Raw genomic sequence first — 22974 nt, forward strand, 5'->3', positions numbered from 1 at the left:
CTTTTACTCCCCACTACTCGGTCAAAACACTACCGAGTCAATTAACACTTGGTCAACAAGTCACATTAGCCCACACCTTTTGGGTATATCACGGCTTTATTTTTTTGGGTTTCTCTTTCAATTGCTATAACAAGTTCCAGTTGCATACCGATAACATAACGAATTAATCGATACTGATCCCTCGCGTAACGAACTGAATTGATAAAGATCGAACGCATGGTGGGGCAGGATCCCACTGGCTAATCTATGCTACAACAATAAACTCAGACACTAAACTTCATATACAGCCTTTTTATTCGTAGATGTGAATCTGTATGAATCAGTTTCATAGACCGAACCCTTATGCAACGCTGATGTAGCCAGTTTCTTTGTCCTTCGACAATGCAATAGTCCTAAACGCTTCAAATGAAGTAAGCTTTTCATACGCTCTTTTTCCCGCAATAACATTAATCCTCTCCGTTGGATGAAACGCATCCCAGAAATAATAGTTTTGCCTATTGCTACATGGAACTTGATTCGGGGCACATTGGCCTTTATCGCTAGTGCTTGAACCCCCGCAACATGGTGTATCAGTAACATTTATATCTGTAGATACAGATATTCTTTAAGTTAACATGTTAAATAAGTTTTAAACCATGATTCAAGATAAAACAATAATGAAAGTAACAACTAAAATACCATTAGGATACTCTCGAGAACCCTCGATTAGGATGAACTTCGCATCATCGAATCTATTGTTTAGATCATTCAGCGTCATATTAAGACGGGAGTTAAATAACATGACCGCGCTATTAACCTCATCCACACATGAGTTCATGCCAAACTCGGCCATCATTCCCGGGGTACAACCAGAATCACCAGCTGCAAAGACCCCAAACATTCTGGCTCCACTTTTGTACAATTCCTGTGGATCCATAGAGCTTGTTAAGGTTTTGTTTCTTTTTCTTTTGATAATATTCGTATAAAACCACAATGTTTGCAGCTGAGTAAGTGAGTATTGATGACGAACCTGAAGCTGTCGAGAATATTGTTCAACAAGAGCTTCCGCATATTGTTCGGGCGTATATACACTACTCGTGTTATAGTATTTAGGTAGGAAATAGTTGTTGATATAGTCGTTGTTACCCATTCCGACCGTGTATATACATTTTTTAAGGTACTTTTTAGTTTCAACGAGACTTCCCTTTCCAATCAAGTAGGTAAGCCGTATAATTGTGGTCCAATGATTTTTTATTTGATTATCCATGCTTATTCGACCACCCTGCAACGACCAACTGTCACTAATGTTGAGCATGAGATGAACATATAATACATTGAACATAAAGATATGCTAGTATATAGAGTGCATGATCAATATATCCCGTAGTTTCTTTTTATATACGTAGGGTTAAGTCTACGTACAAATTGTCTTATCGTACAAAACGTATGAAAGGCATGAAGAAACCAAAAAAACGCGGTGACATTTTGATCTTGTAGGGTAATTATCAAAATTACTCTAACAATGATTTTGTAGAGTAATTTTGATCTTGTAGGGTAATTATCAAAATTACTCTACAAGTGTATCTTGTAGAGTAATTTTGATCATGTATAATAATTATCCAAATTACTCTACGAGTGTGTCAAAATTACTCTGCATCAAAATTACTCTATAAATGTATATAAATGTATCGAAATTACTCTGCAGGTTTATCAAACAACATACAATTTAAAATTACTCTACAAAATCATTTGTAAAGTAATTATGATACTCTATAAAATTAACTTACAAGATCAAAATTACCATACAAGATCATTTATAGAGTAATTATGATACTCTACAAAATTACTCTACAAGATCATTTGTAGAGTAATTTTGATAATTACTGTACGAGTAAATAATTATGAAAATGTCACCGCGTTTTTTTATATTTTCACCTTATTCATACATTTTGTATGATAAGGGTATTTGTATTTGATCTTTTGTCTATATATATTGTAACATACATTACACTTTTTCTCGACAAACTCGATATTTGAACGCCAACCCCGATTGTTTTGAAGTTACTTAGAAAAAAACAATATGTACATGTTTGTAGTTGAAAAACAAAGTGAAGAAAACCTGAATATCGAGTTAGATAGTCCTTTGTTTCTAACCGGTGATAATTACCTTAAAATCCGTTTGCCTCAAGGATCCAACACAGGTTTCCCTGTGTTTCCTATCATTGTCCACCAGTGTCTCACCCTCCACCAAGTAGGAGTTGAACTTGCATCTCTCAAGAGAAATGCAAGGCTTCCACCACTTGATCTAAAGATCATTGGTAGTAATATTAAACTGGTGGATTCTCTATGGCTTTCGATCGGGTATGTTTTAACCCTCCTTAACGTCACCTAATTGACACATTATCCATTTTCTTGTATTTCACATTGGCTCACTCCAAGAAATTGGTTTAATCCCATGAACATCCTTTAACCCTATTTTACTGCTTTTTTGTCTAAAAAACACGTAATTAATACAATCTCTTAACACTAGGTCAACATGTTAACATATAACCCTTTTTTTATAGTGCACCTCATAGCCTAAATAATTGATATCATGTAAAGAATAATCATGATGAATTTAACCTTCTAATGAGTTAATTACAACGTTTATGTAAAGAATAATCATGATGAATTTAACGGTAAAGGAAAAAGTTTGCTACTAAATTAGTTTTATTTACAAATAAAATATATTTATTTTTTATTAATAAGTGCCGATTTTAAAGGGAAAAGTTTGCTATAAAATATAGAGTAAATTGTCATTTTTAACTTTTGGTTGCACGACAATTGTTACTGCACTCCTTTTTTTTGCTATATCAGTCCCGAATGTTTCCAAAACATACCAATTTCATATAAAGTTTTAACCCCCGGTAAAATGCTTAGTTAAATAAGGAGTAAAATAGTAATATCATATATATTTTTTCACTTTATTTTCACCTCATTTAAAATACAACCCTTTTAATATTAAAAAATATATAAAAAAAGTCAACAACCACGATATTTCATTTTTACAACCATCACCACCTTTTAATCCCGACCAGCAAACACCAACCTCCATCATCCCCTCTGCCACACAGCCATCAATGACTTACCTTCGTTAGTTTAAAAAAACTAAATATGTATTTGTGTTTGATTTTATAATTTTTATTGAAAACGAGTTGTGTTCGAAATCAAGTCTTTTTTTGGTATCAAAGACTTGATCAAGTGTCGGTGTCATAACGGTACCGTAATGAATAAACAAATACTGACAAGGCCGAGACCGGTATCAGTATTATAGGAACCGATATCGGTATATACTTTAAAACTACTCCTTCAATAACTCGCGTTCATTGTCTTTTTTGTAAAGCCGAATACATGACTATGTTTAATATATAATTTTCACTGTGATGAACTACCGGTATTCGTTCTTAATATAAAAGGCATATGGACATATCATGACTTTAAACCGAGTGCAGGTCATATACCGATACCGATACAGGATCGTTACCACCCTAAATCCCCTGCATAACAAATCGAACCGGTAGGGATGACTTTCCGCCTATTGTTATCATATTATACGGATTAGGATCAAATACAAAGCCTCCTTAAAATAAGAAGTGTACAACGGTTTTTTTAGGGTTTTTGGGGGGTGGGGGTGGGGTAAGTTTTTTTCAAGTTTTTTTTTTTTTTTTTTTTTTGGGGGGGGTGGTTAGGTTTTTCGGGGGTTTTCTTGGTGAGGTATAGTTTTTTTTTATTTTATTTTATTTTTTTTTTTGCGGGGTGGGGGTTGGTGTTTAGGTTTTGTGTGGTGTTGTAGTGGGTTTAGGTTTTAGATTATTGGACACTTGTCACTTTAGAAATCCTTCTCGACAAACTTACATTACAATTTTTCTCGACAAACTCGATATTTGAACGCCAACCCCGATTGTTTTGAAGTTACTTAAAAAAAACAATATGTACATGTTTGTAGTTGAAAAACAAAGTGAAGAAAACCTGAATATCGAGTTAGATAGTCCTTTGTTTCTAACCGGTGATAATTACCTTAAAATCCGTTTGCCTCAAGGATCCAACACAGGTTTCCCTGTGTTTCCCATCATTGTCCACTAGTGTCTCACCCTCCACCAAGTAGGAGTTGAACTTGCATCTCTCAAGAGAAATGCAAGACTTCCACCACTTGATCTAAAGATCATTGGCAGTAATATTAAACTGGTGGATTCTCTATGGCTTTCGATCGGGTATGTTTTAACCCTCCTTAACGTCACCTAATTGACACATTATCCATTTTCTTGTATTTCACATTGGCTCACTCCAAGAAATTGGTTTAATCCCATGAACATCCTTTAACCCTATTTTACTGCTTTTTTGTCTAAAAAACACGTAATTAATACAATCTCTTAACACTAGGTTAACATGTTAACATATAACCCTTTTTTTATATTGCACCTCATAGCCTAAATAATTGATATCATGTAAAGAATAATCATGATGAATTTAACGGTAAAGGAAAAAGTTTGCTACTAAATTAGTTTTATTTACAAATAAAATATATTTATTTTTTATTAATAAGTGCCGATTTTAAAGGGAAAAGTTTGCTATAAAATATAGAGTAAATTGTCATTTTTAACTTTTGGTTGCACGACAATTGTTACTGCACTCCTTTTTTTTGCTATATCAGTCCCGAATGTTTCCAAAACATACCAATTTCATATAAAGTTTTAACCCCCGGTAAAATGCTTAGTTAAATAAGGAGTAAAATAGTAATATCATATATATTTTTTCACTTTATTTTCACCTCATTTAAAATACAACCCTTTTAATATTAAAAAATATATAAAAAAAGTCAACAACCACGATATTTCACTTTTACAACCATCACCACCTTTTAATCCCGACCAGCAAACACCAACCTCCATCATCCCCTCTGCCACACAGCCATCAATGACTTACCTTCGTTAGTTTAAAAAAACTAAATATGTATTTGTGTTTGATTTTATAATTTTTATTGAAAACGAGTTGTGTTCGAAATCAAGTCTTTTTTTGGTATCAAAGACTTGATCAAGTGTCGGTGTCATAACGGTACCGTAATGAATAAACAAATACTGACAAGGTCGAGACCGGTATCAGTATTATAGGAACCGATATCGGTATATACTTTAAAACTACTCCTTCAATAACTCGCGTTCATTGTCTTTTTTGTAAAGCCGAATACATGACTATGTTTAATATATAATTTTCACTGTGATGAACTACCGGTATTCGTTCTTAATATAAAAGGCATATGGACATATCATGACTTTAAACCGAGTGCAGGTCATATACCGATACCGATACAGGATCGTTACCACCCTAAATCCCCTGCATAACAAATCGAACCGATAGGGATGACTTTCCGCCTATTGTTATCATATTATACGGATTAGGATCAAATACAAAGCCTCCTTAAAATAAGAAGTGTACAAAGGTTTTTTTAGGGTTTTTGGGGGGTGGGGTGGGGTAAGTTCTTTTCAAGTTTTTTTTTTTTTTTTTTTTTTTTTGGGGGGGGGGTTAGGTTTTTTGAGGGTTTTCTTGGTGAGGTATAGTTTTTTTTTTTTTTTTTTTTTTTTTTTTTTTTTTTTTTTTTTTGCGGGGTGGGGGTTGGTGTTTAGGTTTTATGTGGTGTTGTAGTGGGTTTAGGTTTTAGATTATTGGACACTTGTCACTTTAGAAATCCTTCTCGACAAACTTACATTACACTTTTTCTCGACAAACTCGATATTTGAACGCCAACCCCGATTGTTTTGAAGTTACTTAGAAAAAAACAATATGTACATGTTTGTAGTTGAAAAACAAAGTGAAGAAAACCTGAATATCGAGTTAGATAGTCCTTTGTTTCTAACCGATGATAATTACCTTAAAAAATACATTGTAGCTTTTGGTTTTAGTGGTTGCAATGAGTTATTATTATTATTTATATGGCTGGCCGGACAAGAACTGAAAATCCGGACGCCTAATTGAGAAATATCTGAGCACCGAAAAAACAACAGGATGAAATAGAAGTTCTGGTTCCGCTATTGTAGATGTGTATTTTGACTAAAAAATATCAAGTATAAATCAACTAAATATAAAACAACTAAATGACTATTGAAGATGGCATTTTTATATTTCAAAATAGTATTATAAGTAAAAGACATATAACTAAATAACAATATATTAAAAATCTTAGTCGGTTTTTGTAATAATGTGTTCTAATCTTGAAGGGGTATGGTCCCAGATCTCGCGTCAGCATCGACCGCGAGTGACCATTACCCTTATCAAAACCCCCACTAGCTAACAACCTACTTGTGCCCATGCGAGAACGCGTCGGCACAAGGGTTGAATCCAATCTATCTAGTAACGAAGGAGGACTTACATGGAACATGAGAACGGTAGAGTGATGCGACATAGCATCACATCTGGTGTACGAAAACAGAAGTATTCACAGCGATGCGGCCTCGCACCGCATCCAGTGAACACTTCTATCAATACAAGAAAGCCTTACCTTAGGCATAGAAGAAGATGAACATAACGGTGCGGCTGGCACCGCACCATATGGGCATTTTCGTCACGACAAGGGATGCAGGCAAATAGTCTCCGCGGACGACGATGCGGCTAGCACCGCATCTCGCGTATTCCTTGATCACAAGTAGGAGACGCGGTAACTTCAGACGTTACCGCATGCAGCGATGCGGCTTGCACCGCGTCCTATGCACTCAACAAGTGGGACTGACACCACAGTGCAAGTGGCACCAATGGCAGTTACCTGTCAGAGCTACGTAAGCAATGGACTGACGTGGCGTAACCTCCATAACCGACAAGCCTGACACACCTGCAAAGGTGCAGCACGTCGTCAGTCCATCCATCATCATCCTCCTTCACTCCTCGGCTATAAATACCAACCCCAAACCAGGTTTGAGGTATCTCTTCACAACTCTCTCACTACTACTACTATCTTACTTTGCTTCTCAAGCAAACTACTGATTCTCACGCCGGAGAGTGGTAACAAGGAGCACCCCCCACCCCATCCTCCTTGTTACGAGTCACGGCTTGTTTCCTTGTGCAGGAGATCAACCACCGGTGATCCAGCCAGCGATCCTCGAGAGGAAGGGATTAACCCTTCTTGACGAGACCAGTGTGTTAACCCTGCCCGGTTAACCATTGTTTCATCATTGGCGCCCACCGCTACTCTTAGCATTTTCTCAACCATCCTTTTCCCTCTCTCAAGATCATGACTGATCACCAAAACAACGCTGCGGATAACCAAAATCCCCCATTCCCACCTCCGGTAGGGGTCAATGCCTCGACCTCCCAACCCGGACACATTGGCACGTCCACACAAAGGAGTCCTTCCTTTATGTTTGGACATGACTTATCACAGTTCGCATCTGTGATCCCACCAGGCATGACCGTTCATACCTGGTACGAGCAGCAGGCAGCCCTGCTGACAGCAGCATACAACCGGGCTTGTACGGAAGCGAATATACAAGCTGGGCCTACCCCAGCACCGCACACCCCTGCTGAGCGTATTTTACAATACGACGGCAGGATACATTCACGCCCGGCTTCAAGAAGCCGACGTGAAGACCGCGGATCGTCTTACTGTTCGGTCCACACCCTCAACAAGGACGATTCCTCATACGGGTCTCACACCAGAGGACCAGTGCATACACGCCTCGGCCCCCATGGCGAGGACAGGAGGCGATCAACCTCCCGACGCGGCCCAGACATTCAGAGCCGATTGGGCCCACAACCATACACCGAAGGGTACGGTCATACCGACCCTGACGACGGTACCTACCACGGGGATTCACATGACACCAGCAGCAGACCGGGAGGACGCAACTACGTTCCTCCCAGTCACCCCCGCAACACATACCTCAGGGCGGCTAAGCGCCCTGCGAATGAACCATACAGGCCAAAGGCAGCGGCCGAAAATTCCAAGTTCGGCACGCGGATCGCCAACGCCCATGTCACCACGACCAAGTTCCCATTCAACGTTGGGAAATACAGTGGTTCGACCGACCCGGACGATCACATGAACATCTTCATGGGTGCGGGCATCAACGGCCAGTGGGATGAACCCACTTGGTGTAATTTTTTCCCCCAGACCCTTACGGGCCTGGCCAGGGCATGGTTCGATTCTTTGCCAGTGGGATCACTGGATTCATTCGAGGACTTGCGTACCAAGTTCCTCGACCATTTTAGCCAGCAGCGACGCCACGAACGTGATTCGTTGGACGTCATGAACATCTGGCGAAGGGACGACGAATCTCTCGAAGCATTCGTCGTCCGTTACAATAAAGAGTGCCTGGAGATAGGTGACGTGGCAGACCAGATGGCACGAAACCACTTCATCCGGGCCGTCAAAGACAAAGAGATGATCATGACCATCTCTGGTAAGGAGGGCTTGCCCAAAAAATGGGAGAATGTCATGACCGCGGTCAAGACATACGCCCAGACACAGCGGTCACTCGAACCGCACGTGGCAAAGGCAAAGCCCCAAGCCGAAACGTCCCACCAAGGGTCCAAGCGTAACAATAAACGCAACCGGGACGTTGGAAATCGTGATATTTCCAAACCGTATTTCCCGCGAACCAACACGTTCGACCCAAGGAACTACAACCCCGCCCGAGACAGTCGGGCATCAAAAAAGGATTCTCGGGACCGCAACTGGACCGAGATCACCATGTCGCCAAGTGAGGTCCTCCTTGCGGACCCACAGTTCTTGCGACCGGCCCAACCAATGAAGTCCAAGAAAAATCAGGACCTCACACTCTACTGTGAGTACCACAAGTACTCGGGCCACACCACCAACAACTACATCAGTCTCCGGCTGGAGATTGAGCGGGCCTTAAAGGAGGGGAAACTGCAACACCTTCTGCCAGGTGGGCAGAAACCCACCAAGCGCATCACCCCTCATGGCGAAGGTACCTCCTCCGGGAAGAGAACCATGTACGTGGCTGCCACCCACATGATCCACGGAGGCAAAGGTAGGCCGCGCAAAGCGGCGAGAAGGCCGGACAATGACTGGAAAGACGAGCAAGTCGTCTTTCCAAAAGTCCGAGGCGGACCGCGCGATAGGCGCGTCGTCGTTATTTCAGGCCAACTGGCACACTACTGCACCGAGCGTTTATTCATTGACCCGGGCAGTACTTCTGATATAATCTACGAACAATGCTTCAACCAGTTCGACCAGGAGGACAAAGATCGGTTGCAAGCAGTAGATTACCCATTGGCTGGGTTCGCAGGGGAAACTGTCTTTCCCCTGGGCCAAATTACTTTTCCTGTGCGTCTTTCCAGCGGAAATCGCACAAGGACAGAAGAGGTAAACTTCATGGTTTTACCTCACACCTCCAGATATGACGTACTCCTCGGGAGAGAATCCCAAGGAGACTTCAATAAGATTACGTCCGTCCCCCACTCTGCGGTTGGTTTCCCAACCGAATCGGGGGTCGCGATAATCTATGCCCGCAGGGACGTCATGATGTCGGACGAAGTACGTCCGACCAAGGTCGCAAGGCCCACTCCCAACGACCAACCAGAAAAATGGGTTCTCAACGCGAGATACCCAGAACAAAAGGTCACATTGGGTCACGCCTTATCCCCGACCATCAAAGCGCACCTGAAGCAGCTTCTCTTCAGGAACCAAGACATCTTCGCGTGGACACCCGCGGACATGACTGGGGTCCCACGTGATATCGCGCAACATCACTTGAATACCTTGCCAGGTATTAAGCCAGTGATCCAAGGCCAACGCCACCTTGGGTCCGCTAAAAATCAGGCGATGCAAGAGCAGATCGAAGAACTGCTCTCCGCAGGCATCCTGCGGGAAGTTAAATACCAGACTTGGTTATCCAACCCAGTCATGGTAGAAAAACCGTCCGGGGGCTGGCGCATGTGCGTCGATTACAAAGATCTTAACAAAGCCTGCCCCAAGGATTGTTACGCGCTTCCAGAAATCGACGAAAAAGTCGATAATCTCGCACCATTCAGGTGGAAGTGTTTCCTCGATTGCTACAAAGGGTACCATCAAGTACAAATGGCAATCGAGGATGAAGACAAAACGGCATTCCGGACTCCCACCGGAAATTACTGTTATACAAAGATGCCGTTTGGGTTGCGCAACGCGGGCTCAACCTATCAAAAGTTGATGAACGACACTTTCTGCGGGCAAATAAGCAAAAGTGTCGAAATCTACATGGACGACCTGGTCGTCATGAGCATGGAAGAGGATACCATGCTCACGGATATTGAAAGAACATTCCAAACTCTGCGAAGCGTTAACATAAAGCTCAATCCAGGGAAATGCTCGTTTGGAATGGAAGAAGGTAAATTCCTTGGGTTCATCGTGACTAAAGATGGATTCAAGGTAAACCCGGAGAAAGTCCAGGCGATCGAGCGCATGCCGTCGCCTTCATCGATGAAAGATATGCAACGGCTAGCCGGCAGGCTAGCGGCACTCAACAGATTCTTAGCCAACCATGCAGCTAAGTCTTATCCGTTCATCAAGACCCTGCGGAGCTGTTCAAAGAAAGAACAATTCCAGTGGACCGCAGAGGCTGAACAGGCCTTCCGGGAAATGAAGGAGTGTTTGATACAACTCCCAACTCTAACCGCACCACGCAAGGATGAGCCACTCATATTATACCTATCCGCCGCGGATAACGCGGTGGGTGCGGTATTGATAGTGGAGCGAAAGGGGGTTCAAACACCCATCTATTACATCAGCAAGATGCTCAACGACCCAGAGACGAGATACTCAATAATGGAAAAATTGGTGCTAGCATTAGTGCACGCTTCAAGACGGTTACGACGCTACTTCGTAAACCACGTCATCACAGTGCTAACCAATTACAGGATCGGCCCGATCCTATCCAAACCCGACATCTCTGGGAGATTAGCAAAATGGGCAATCGAGCTAGGCGCGCACACGATACACTATAAACTGCGCCCCGCGATTAAAGGCCAGATCTTAGCTGATTTCGCCGCCGAAGTACCGGTGAATCGCATCCAAGAATGCGAAGAAGCACAAACTCCTGCACCAACGCCATCCTCCTCAGAAACATGGGCACTATTCACCGATGGTGCCTCCAACGAGGAAGGTGCGGGTGCAGGTCTGCGACTCGTCAGCCCTGACGGCCAAGAGCTTACATATGCAATACGCCTCGATTTCAAAAGCACAAACAACGAGGCAGAATATGAGGCCCTGTTAGCGGGACTACGTTTAGCAGTCAAACTCGGCGTGCAACACTTGGAAGCGCACGTCGATTCTTTGTTGGTTGCGGGACAAATACGCGGTGACTATGCCGCAAAAGGGGACATCATGATCCTCTACCTCGAACAAGCCCTGCAATTAACATCCCAATTCGCTTCGTTTAATATCCGACATATTAATCGAAGCGAAAACAAGTCCGCAGATGCACTATCAAAACTTGCATCTACCAGCTTCCAACACTTGGCAAAGGAGATACGCATCGAAATTCTGCAAAATCCTTCGGTACCCCTGCGCCAAGTCAACGTCATTCAATACGGTTCAACATCATGGATGACACCTATTATCGCATATCTGCAATCAGGTGTGACCCCCGAAAGCAAGTCAGAGGCACGCAAGCTACAATACAAAGCGTGCCATTATCAAATGGGAGACGGTATCTTGTACCGCAAATCATACCTAGGGCCACTACTACGATGCGTCAACCCCCAGGATGCCACATACCTCATCCAAGAGATACACGAGGGCATATGTGGCATACATGCTGGACCACGCATGGTAGTGGCCAAAATCATGAATGCCGGGTATTACTGGCCCGGCATGCACCTGGACGCCGTCAAAGAGTTGCGCAAGTGCATTGACTGTCAACGTCACGCTCCAAAAACCTTGCGGCCAAAGAACAACTTAGTCCCCGTCACAACCGCATGGCCCTTTCAGAAATGGGCAATTGACGTTGTGGGACCATTCCCTGACGCTCCGGGTGCGGTCAAATTTATCATAGTAGCGGTTGATTACTTCACAAAATGGGTAGAAGTAAAACCGCTCGCCTCAACCACCGCTATGATAACAAGAAAGTTCATTTGGGAACACATCATCTGCCGTTTCGGTTTACCAATGTGCATTGTCACCGATAACGGCACCAACTTCGCTGCCGACGAATTTCAGAAATGGCTAGAAGAATTACATATTGAGCACATATTCTCATCAGTCGCACACCCGCAAGGGAACGGCCAAGTTGAGAGTATCAATAAAAGCCTAGTCGAAGGGATCAAGGCACGGTTGGGAACGGCCAGGCGTGGCTGGGTCGATGAACTCCCAAGTATCTTATGGGCTCACCGTACAAGCCCAAAAACAAGCAATGGGGAAACACCCTTCAGCCTAGTCTACGGTTCAGAAGCGGTGATCCCCGCAGAAGTAGGTCTCCCCTCTCCTAGAATGTTGGCTATTGAAAAACTAGACAACAACACGGAACGCAGGATCGATTTGGACCTCTTGGAAGAAAGGCGCGAAAACGCCGCCATCAACGAGGCCAAATATAAATTCAAACTTGAAAAGTACTACAACACGCGCGTCCGCGTTTGTACTTTCAACCCAGGAGATTACGTCTTACGCGACAATGAGGCATCTAATACCGAGCGCCCAGGCAAACTTGCCCCCAAGTGGGAAGGACCCTACCTCATCAAAGAGGTCTTAGGGAAAGGCGCGTACAAATTGCAAACGCTAGAAGGCGAACCTATCGCACGAACATGGAATGCACAACAGCTTCAACGCTGTTATATGTAAGCCATGTTCTTACATTTCTTTATGTAACCTATCGGGCCGCAGGCCATTTGCAAATAAATAAATAAGCAATTTTTTACATCATTGTTTGTTACTACTATTACAAATGCGTGTTCCACTTTGCGGTATCCCAAAAACAGATTGGCAAAATCTTCATTCGCGATACCCACACAAAGTGGTAACCACACACAAATATTGTAATAGGCCAGCAGAAGGCAAAAAGACTTGCATATTTATCCGGCCGGATAAACAAGTTTTTTGTTAACACTTAACACAATTCCTGAGCCCAAAAAGGCAAACAATGGAATTGAGGCATACTCATACGACAAAGGTATGGAGTACACTCGACCCCATTCACAAAAGGGTAGAGTTCCGGATATATAAGCTTGTACAAAGCTTACACAATTCTAAAACCCTAACGCGGTAAATAACAGAATTGACGCGTACTTATACGACAAAGGTATGGAGTATACTTGACCCCATTCACAAATGGGTAAAGTTACGCATACATACGTTCAGACATGCAAGAAGTAAAAACACTTGTACAAACTGAACAAAAAAATTTATATTCAAAAAATTCAAGCAACCACGCGATGCTTACTGGATTTACATAAAGTTCCTATTCTATACAAGAGGAAAACAACAAGGAGGCACACTGGCCAACCTAAACCCTATTTTGTACCGCTGGTTCCCGCGTCTCCTCCGGCGCCACCAGCGGGATCTTCCTCTTCCACGTCCGGATAAAGCATCCGCAGGCGATCAACATAGTCCGCAGCCTCCAAACAATTGTCCAATTCCTCTACACAGGCAAGGGATGTATCATAAAAAGAGACTTCGGCCGCTTTAAGAAGCGACTCGGTGTCCACACCATGGAACCCGGATCGCTTATCAGTATAACCGCCCGCGGATATTACATTAATATGCCCAATGCAGCGGTTATAACCAGCTTTAAAACCAGCATCGCGCGCACGTTCCTTAACCAGGTCCAAACCAGCTGCGGTCTCAGGGGCATTCATGATAGCCTCAACAATCTGCAATAAAAGGATCATAAGTCTTGGATGCTAATCCAAGCAAATGTAAAGGCAACGGATACTTATACGCGCGATACCGTGAGTCCGCAACCACTCACGGTCAGCCTTCAGCTGGTCAAAAGAGGACACCAAGGCATCCTTGGCCTCAACAGCGGCATCAGCCCGCTCCTCCGCAACCGACACGCGGGCAGTAAGGTCTGTAACCGCGACCTCCCGGGCCTGAACCTCAGCCTGTCACAAAACAGCAAACAGTTCACTCGATAAACATTTTCAAAACAATAAAGGAAATATACAACAGAGGTAACGAAACATACCTGAAGGCTGGCAACAACTTTATCCAAACGAATGCGCTCCGCATTCGCCTCTTCAAGAGCCTTAGAAGAACGGCTCTCCTTCTCTTCGGCCTCTTCAAGGGCCTTTGCAGCATGCGCCCCGGCTTCCTTGGCCTCTTCAAGCGCCTTTAGGGCCTCGGCCTTCGCCTGCTGCGCTTTAACCGCAATGGCCTCAGCTGCAGCTTTTTCTTTGCCCAAGGCAACGTTCGCTGCCTTGGCGTTCGTCAACTCCTGCCGAGCACGAAACAGAGTGTCATTCTGCTTCGCCCAAGATTCATTCCACTTCTTGCGCTCATTGGAATACTTTTCATTCCAACTCTTGCGTTCATCAGAAAGAAGTTTGGCAAGAGTACGAACCTGTTTCAGCTGAGCAGTGGCAGCCCACTCCGAGGTTTGCTTCTGCTTCTCAAAAGCAGCTCTATCCTTCTCAAGCTGCTCCGCACCCGCACGAGCAGCTTCGACCAACTTTTCCGCTTCAGCCCGCATGCGAGCAGCTTCTTCCTCACGGCGGCCCAACACCTTGTAATCTTCCAAAATGGCATTCGCCACAATGGAAGATCCTATTAACATTGTTGAGAGCTGGTTTATACGCAGCTCACGAGGTGCGGCACGGGCACGTTCAACTTCGAAGGGGGTGCCCAGACCACCCAGAATCTCCTTACATGCCGAAGGGTCATTGGAAATGTCATCCCCCTGCATAACAGTCCAGGGGGGTCGGTGATACACAGTACTGCGACCCTGGGTATAGGTGCGGTAGTAATACTCCAATTCAGACTCCCCAGGCTGAATTGGAGGCCCATCATAACCCGCACCACCGGCAGACGAGCCGGTACACCAGCAGGAGACTTCCGCGGCTCAGCATCCTGCAGTCGCACCTCAGCATCAGATTTCTGCTTACCAGTATCTGAAAACCTCAAGTCCAATCCATCACCCTCATTAGAAGAGATCAGATTGTCTGAGGAATCCACAGTGTCGAATATCTGGTCAGCAGCCGTTTCCACCGTCTTCTCCACGGTGGGATCGCGAACCGGCTCAACAAAAGGGCCGTAGGCTCCTTGGGCACGACAATCTCCTTCGGTACCCCCGCACCCGCAGCAGCGGTATGCAGGGGAGACGAAGGGAAGTCAAAGAAAGAATACCCTGCATCTCGGGATTCTGCAACACAAAGAGCATCAATTGTTAATCCAACATATTGTACATACAAAACAATGAAAAGGGATATACTTACCAGCAGCAACTGCAGGTTTCTTTTGCGCCGGAGCAGCCCTTTTGGTCTGCAGCCTCCGACGCTTCGGTTCACCACCACCAGCAGCCTTCTGCTCTGGTCCTCTTTTCTCACCAACAACGGGGGGAACCGCAGCAGTTCCACCCGCAGCCGCACCACTACCTATAACACCCAAACCCTCAAGGGTGTCAGATACTACCACGTAATCGGTATATCCGCGATAACAAGATCGATAGGTACCTGCGGCTTCAGAAACTGAAGAAGGGGCAACTGAGCCTTCAGAACTCCCCTTGCCACGACCCCGCGCGGTTTTCTTCACCGGTTTCTTCTCCGCATTCTTTTTGGGAATGCGCTTCTCAAACTTCCCCAAATCCGCAAGGATACCTGGATTGACACAATCAAGAAAACCAGTCAAAACGATAAACTGGAAAAACAAATGCAACGTACGAACTACCTCTTGCGTCTCCCAGCACCGGGGCATCCAGCACCGCACGCGACGGTACGCGGAAGTTGCTAAGAATTTCAAGGTTGAAGCCTTTCTTTAGCTCAACCGCAATAAGTTCAACCCGGCCCTCGAAATCGGGCTCAAACATTCTCCACAGGCCAACCGCATCCGCTGATACAACACATGCATGCAGGTTACTACAAGGCTTAGGAAATAAGGAAAATAACAAACAGTAAAGAGCTTACCACCACTCTTTTCCCGCAAAACAGGCCTTGCCTTCCTATCCGGTCTTGTGAGCATCATCCGCAGTACCCACAGTTGATTGTTATCCAATTTCTTGAGTTCAATAGGCCGCAGCCTAGAGAACCAGTCCACGGTCTTTGCGGTGGCAACAGGAATATCTTCATCAGAAACTCCAACGTTGACATTCCTGAAAGACATGCTGGCATAGACCGCACAGGCTTTCACATAGAAGAACTTCTTCTTCCAGCCTGTCACACCCTTAGGAGGCGTCATCAACTTCAAGCTCCCATGCCGTTGAGTAAACGAGAAAAAACCGGTGTTCACCGTCAACTGGTAGAATCGCCGGAAATTTTCCACTGTAATGGGCAAGCCATGGGCACGAAATGTATATTCAAAGTTCCTAATTCGGAACATTCCAAAGGGACTAAGTTGGGAGATATGGAGATGATAATACTCCAACACCTCCGCAACGAACACCGTCACCGGCAACCTAAGGTTGCCGTCGTTGAAAAAATCAGCCCACAAGGTTATATAACCGACCGGAGCATCGGCACCGGTATCCCCCTCTTGTGGGTAGGTGGCATCCCAATCGTCGGCCATCTGCACAGTGGTCATCAGGAGTTTAAAACCACCCTTTGACCACTTCAACACCGGTAACCCACCACCGGGAACGTCAACGTCATCATCTTCGTCTTCATCAGCCGCTATTACCGGCTGTTCAGGGTTTTCACCCTCCACATTATGTGGACTTGATGGTTCAGCCATCAGATATATCAAATAAACAGACGACAGTGAGTGGAAAAACTAAAAACCTCACCGGAACTTCAACAAATATCGTCGGAGAAGACAAAGAACAAGTTTTCTCTCACCGGCAAATTTTTGAAATTTCGAACAAGTGAGGGGAAACCACGAACGGTTTCCCCTTATATACCCATCGCAATTAATGCGGAGGGAGAAAACGAATCATCACGTTCAAAAAGAACGAATCGCGCGACACCACGTGTCAAGCGCCGTTTTCGCTGACGGTTATCACGCGCGCGTGGCCGCCCACGCGCCTGACATAGGAGACGTTTACACTCTTTGCTACAGTGCATTTAATGCCTCGGGCAGTGCAAACGTCCTTTCATTTCAGCACATGCCAGGAAGATCTCACCAACTTCCACCAACTCACACGTGAGATCAGCCACGTATGCAACAAAAAGCGACTACATTATCCAATTATAAGCGGCATGCGGTTTCTCTGGTATACCGCACCATAACCCATACCGCATGTCGTTTTTTAACATACCCCTAAAAATAGGTAAAAATATATATCTCTACACTATAAGGGGGTATAATACCTATCCGCACTACCCATGAGCACACGTGGCATATGCGGACATGACACACACGAGCCCGTTCAGGTGTGTCAGATGCTCAGAACCAACGTTGTTCGTTGGACTGAACCGCATCTCAGACACAGGTAAACCGCATCGCCTTCATTTTCTTCAAGCTTCCAATCCCTTCTGTCCGGTTCACAACCGCAGAGGGTACATGAACACCTTCTTTAACATAAAGAAGGAAGGGAATGTACGCGCGCGCACATCAGCAACCCTGACTCCTGAACCTTCAAGAGCTACATCCGAGCAACACACCCGCTTCGAGCGAATATGGGAATGCAAAACCGCAGACACTCACGAGTAGCTGCGGACATAACCATAGCTTCCGCAGACTGGTTGCTACGGAAGAGCCAAGCTAACTCCACATCACCGAGCGAAGCTACTTCAAGGCAAACTCGGTATTGGAGCGGGAAGGTAAGTGGCTCCAAAACGAACGCAGATAAGCGCTCTAAACGAGCCCTTGTCGAACAGCAAGCGTCCGAACAGCGGTAACAAGTCTGCTTATGACTTTGTTTGTCCGCCTATGGGCCGCATATAATAAACAATGGTGGGCATACCCTTGCCTATGACCATGTTTATTTACCCATAGTACAAATCTACATTGTTCGACCAAACATGGCCAACAATGACGCAACGAGGTAACCGCAAAGGACGTGCGGTTACTAGAGAGCTATGACGACAAACACGAAAACCCAACAAAAAAGGGATCGTCATCTCATGACTAGATGCTGAACATAGAGCTTGAGCAAAGCACTTACAAGCATCAACTACTTTTGATCCCGATCTCAGAGATTGATCCAAAAGTTTCTTTTCTTCTTCATGCACCAATTCAACAATTGGTTTGAAGACAAGACCACCTCTCAGAGGTTGAAAACCTGTGCATACCTTCAAACCACCATCTCAGAGGTTGGTTCGAAGTTTGTGCAGCATTACTAACAAAGTCTCCAAGAGACCTTCGGCACAACAACAGGTGGCAAGCCACCTGGTGACATAAATCGGCTGAGAATTTCGCATCAGACGAAATTCCTTCACCGATACGGAAGAGGCGTTAGATGACCCTTCCAGACCTCCAGCTTGATTTACATACAGAAAAGACCACACATGGTCTAGGATCTTCTCCAGACTCCAAACTACCTTCCAAACACCATAGTCCAGTACTCCTCCCACATACAACTTGTATGTGGCAGCAACACTAGACTGGGGGGACTTGAAGGGGTATGGTCCCAGATCTCGCGTCAGCATCGGCCGCGAGTGACCATTACCCTTATCAAAACCCCAACTAGCTAACAACCTACTTGTGCCCATGCGAGAACGCGTCGGCACAAGGGTTGAATCCAATCTATCTAGTAACGAAGGAGGACTTACATGGAACATGAGAACGGTAGAGTGATGCGACATAGCATCACATCTGGTGTATGAAAACGGAAGTATTCACAGCGATGCGGCCTCGCACCGCATCCAGTGAACACTTCTATCAATACAAGAAAGCCTTACCTTAGGCATAGAAGAAGATGAACATAACGGTGCGGCTGGCACCGCACCATATGGGCATTTTCGTCACGATAAGGGATGCAGGCAAATAGTCTCCGCGGACGACGATGCGGCTAGCACCGCATCTCGCGTATTCCTTGATCACAAGTAGGAGACGCGGTAACTTCAGACGTTACCGCATGCAGCGATGCGGCTTGCACCGTGTCCTATGCACTCAACAAGTGGGACTGACACCACAGTGCAAGTGGCACCAATGGCAGTTACCTGTCAGAGCTACGTAAGCAATGGACTGACGTGGCGTAACCTCCATAACCGACAAGCCTGACACACCTGCAAAGGTGCAGCACGTCGTCAGTCCATCCATCATCATCCTCCTTCACTCCTCGGCTATAAATACCAACCCCAAACCAGGTTTGAGGTATCTCTTCACAACTCTCTCACTACTACTACTATCTTACTTTGCTTCTCAAGCAAACTACTGATTCTCACGCCGGAGAGTGGTAACAAGGAGCACCCCCCACCCCATCCTCCTTGTTACGAGTCACGGCTTGTTTCCTTGTGCAGGAGATCAACCACCGGTGATCCAGCCAGCGATCCTCGAGAGGAAGGGATTAACCCTTCTTGACGAGACCAGTGTGTTAACCCTGCCCGGTTAACCATTGTTTCATCAAATCTTATTATATAACATAATAATAATGGTTTTGTTAAAAAGTGTTGAATCGTCGTACATACAAGGTAAACAACCTTCTAAGTTCACGTGTTACAAAGTAAGACTTGGCCATTGATAATCAACTGCCCATTTGGTATTATTGGTGTCCCAAGGGATTGTGTGACATTTTTTTTTAACAGTCAACAGAATCAATTCCGAGCATTCTTGGGCACCCACTAGATAAACGGAGTACTCTGAGAGTAACCCAAGTCCACCACCAATTCCGGGGAAAACCCGGTAACCCACTCGCCCGTAGGCACGACGGTGAAATTACCGGTAAAATCCGTTTGCCTCAAAGATCCAACACAGGTTTCCCTGTGTTTCCTATCATTGTCCACCAGTGTCTCACCCTGCACCAAGTAGGAGTTGAACTTGCATCTCTCAAGAGAAATGCAAGGCTTTCACCACTTGATCTAAAGATCATTGGGAGTAATATTAAACTGGTGGATTCTCTATGGCTTTCGATCGGGTATGTTTTAACCCTCCTTAACGTCACCTAATTGACACATTATCCATTTTCTTGTATTTCACTTTGGCTCACTCCAAGAAATTGGTTTAATCCCATGAACATCCTTTAACCCTATTTTACTGCTTTTTTGTCTAAAAAACACGTAATTAATACAATCTCTTAACACTAGGTCAACATGTTAACATATAACCCTTTTTTTATAGTGCACCTCATAGCCTAAATAATTGATATCATGTAAAGAATAATCATGATGAATTTAACGGTAAAGGAAAAAGTTTGCTACTAAATTAGTTTTATTTACAAATAAAATATATTTATTTTTTATTAATAAGTGCCGATTTTAAAGGGAAAAGTTTGCTATAAAATATAGAGTAAATTTTCATTTTTAAATTTTGGTTGCACGACAATTGTTACTGCACTCCTTTTTTTTGCTATATCAGTCCCGAATGTTTCCAAAACATGCCAATTTCATATAAAGTTTTAACCCCCGGTAAAATGCTTAGTTAAATAAGGAGTAAAATAGTAATATCATATATATTTTTTCACTTTATTTTCACCTCATTTAAAATACAACCCTTTTAATATTAAAAAATACATAAAAAAAGTCAACAACCACGATATTTCACTTTTACAACCATCACCACCTTTTAATCCCGACCAGCAAACACCAACCTCCATCATCCCCTCTGCCACACAGCCATCAATGACTTACCTTCGTTAGTTTAAAAAAACTAAATATGTATTTGTGTTTGATTTTATAATTTTTATTGAAAACGAGTTGTGTTCGAAATCAAGTCTTTTTTTGGTATCAAAGACTTGATCAATGATCAAGTGTCGGTGTCATAACGGTACCGTAATGAATAAACAAATACTGACAAGGTCGATACCGATATCAGTATTATAGGAACCGATATCAGTATATACTTTAAAACTACTCCTTCAATAACTCGCGTTCATTGTCTTTTTTGTAAAGCTGAATACATGACTATGTTTAATATATATTTTTCACTGTGATGAACTACCGGTATTCGTTCTTAATATAAAAGGCATATGGACATATCATGACTTTAAACCGAGTGCAGGTCATATACCGATACCGGATCGTTACCACCCTAAATCCCCTGCATAACAAATCGAACCGATAGGGATGACTTTCCGCCTATTGTTATCATATTATACGGATTAGGATTAAATACAAAGCCCCCTTAAAATAAGAAGTGTACAAAGGTTTTTTTAGGGTTTTTGGGGGGTGGGGGTGGGGTAAGTTTTTTTCAAGTTTTTTTTTTTTTTTTTTTTTTTTTTTTTTTTGAGGGGGGGGGGGGTGGTTAGGTTTTTTGGGGGTTTTCTTGGTGAGGTATAGTTTTTTTTTTTTTTTTTTTTTTTTTTTTTTTTTTTTTGCGGGGTGGGGGTTAGTGTTTAGGTTTTGTGTGGTGTTGTAGTCGGTTTAGGTTTTAGATTATTGGACACTTGTCACTTTATAAATTCTTCTTACATTTCTTACAATTAAAAGCCTTTATAAAATAAATTAACCCCATATTATACATATCAATGGGGGAAGGTGAGCAAACTTCAATTCATTTATGATAGCTAATTTATATAATTTGAAAAGGAAAAATAAAGGTAGTTTCAAAATCTATAAGTGACTCCAATGAGTCAAGGCACCTACCAAATGTTTTGCAGTTTCAGCTCGAATTCCGGCTGCCCCAGACGCATAATTTACCCCGGTTAGGATTTCCCCGCCTTTTGCAATTGCAAAAGGCGGGATGAATTTATCGAACCCAAGTAGTTGAGCTGTTTAAGGTAAAGAAAGTTAACCGATTTGAAGTCAACATAGTATGCCTTTGTATACATTGACTTAGAAGTATACCAATAACATCGGAGGTATTTCGGCCATTATTAAAGCGGCCAGTTGGGCCGTCTGGGAAGTCGATCCCATACGGTGGAAAGTTAACTTTTGCTTGAGTAAGAAGGTGGTTATTGTTGCCGTTATCCATTAACGAATCGCCAAATATGAAGTAACAAGGGACTTGCGGGTCGCAGTTGGCTAGTAACAGTGTAGTTGTAAACATCAAGATCACCAAGTTTTGAGCGGTAGCCATGTTTTTGACAATCAAGTAAGGGTAGTTGGAAATGACTAAGTTGCATATGGCTCCAAGAGTGGTGGTAGCTGAAAATAATCTATCACCTAACTTAATAATATGTGTGGTCCCCTCATCACATGCTAGTGTTTAAACGTGTATAACATGATTGATATAAAGAAGGTGCAATTTTATATATTCTGTGAATGTGAATATTACATGTAAACCATTTAATACTTTATGTTTGTATGGTAATTTAATTATAACTAGTTTATTTTACATCGCGTGGTGTGGGGAAACCGAACAAATAATAATGTAAAACAAATGTGATTTGAAAAAACATGTTGGTTAGAAAACCAAACCATTAGAACGGCTTAGTTTATCTTTGTACCGATTTATTATACCAAATAAATACTTTATTTTGAGTACAACTTCGTTTTTAACAAAACTTATAACGGAATGTCGAAGGAAAAATCAAGCACACTTACGTATATAAGTTTTTAGAAAAAAAAGTTATAAACATAAATTATTAAAGAAGTATCAAATTTTTTGATAAATTAATATATGTTAATGGAAATATATGAATTCAAAAAAGGAAAAAATAAAAAATATATTATTAAAAGTAAATTTAATAATAAACTATTATATATCTATAAAAAAGCAACATGTACCCCTTTGTTTAGCACACATACCTCTTTGATCCCATTTGTTTAACATTCATACCCCTTCTTTCAAAAAGCGACATGTACCATTTCGTTTAACCCACATACCCCTTTGTTAATTTATACGGC

General features: G+C 43.2%; 1 protein-coding gene across 1 annotated transcript; it reads right to left on the reverse strand.

Annotated features, from left to right (window-relative positions):
- Positions 1-99: 99 nt before the first annotated feature.
- On the reverse strand, positions 100-22306 carry LOC110930868 (GDSL esterase/lipase At5g45670). Its single transcript, XM_035976193.1, has 5 exons — positions 21973-22306; positions 21772-21896; positions 1010-1261; positions 679-904; positions 100-585 (listed from the first exon to the last, which is right to left on the reverse strand). The coding sequence occupies exons 1-5, from the start codon at positions 22202-22204 to the stop codon at positions 341-343; spliced, it is 1080 nt and encodes a 359-aa protein (XP_035832086.1). The 5' UTR covers positions 22205-22306; the 3' UTR covers positions 100-340.
- Between the last annotated feature and the right edge of the window lie 668 nt (positions 22307-22974).

This window comes from Helianthus annuus, chromosome 1, assembly GCF_002127325.2.
Source record: "Helianthus annuus cultivar XRQ/B chromosome 1, HanXRQr2.0-SUNRISE, whole genome shotgun sequence".
NCBI classification, from domain to species: domain Eukaryota; kingdom Viridiplantae; phylum Streptophyta; class Magnoliopsida; order Asterales; family Asteraceae; genus Helianthus; species Helianthus annuus.

Bases quoted from the DNA above. Each gene is read 5' to 3' on its own strand.
- LOC110930868 (XM_035976193.1), bottom strand. From the start codon at position 22,204: ATGGCTACCGCTCAAAACTTGGTGATCTTGATGTTTACAACTACACTG. The intron at 1,262-21,771 runs GTAGGTGCCTTG...TGGTCGTTGCAG, and splicing joins CTGAAACTGCAAAACATTTG to GGTGGTCGAATAAGCATGGA. The intron at 586-678 runs GTATTTTAGTTG...CTGTATCTACAG, and splicing joins TTCTCGAGAGTATCCTAATG to ATATAAATGTTACTGATACA.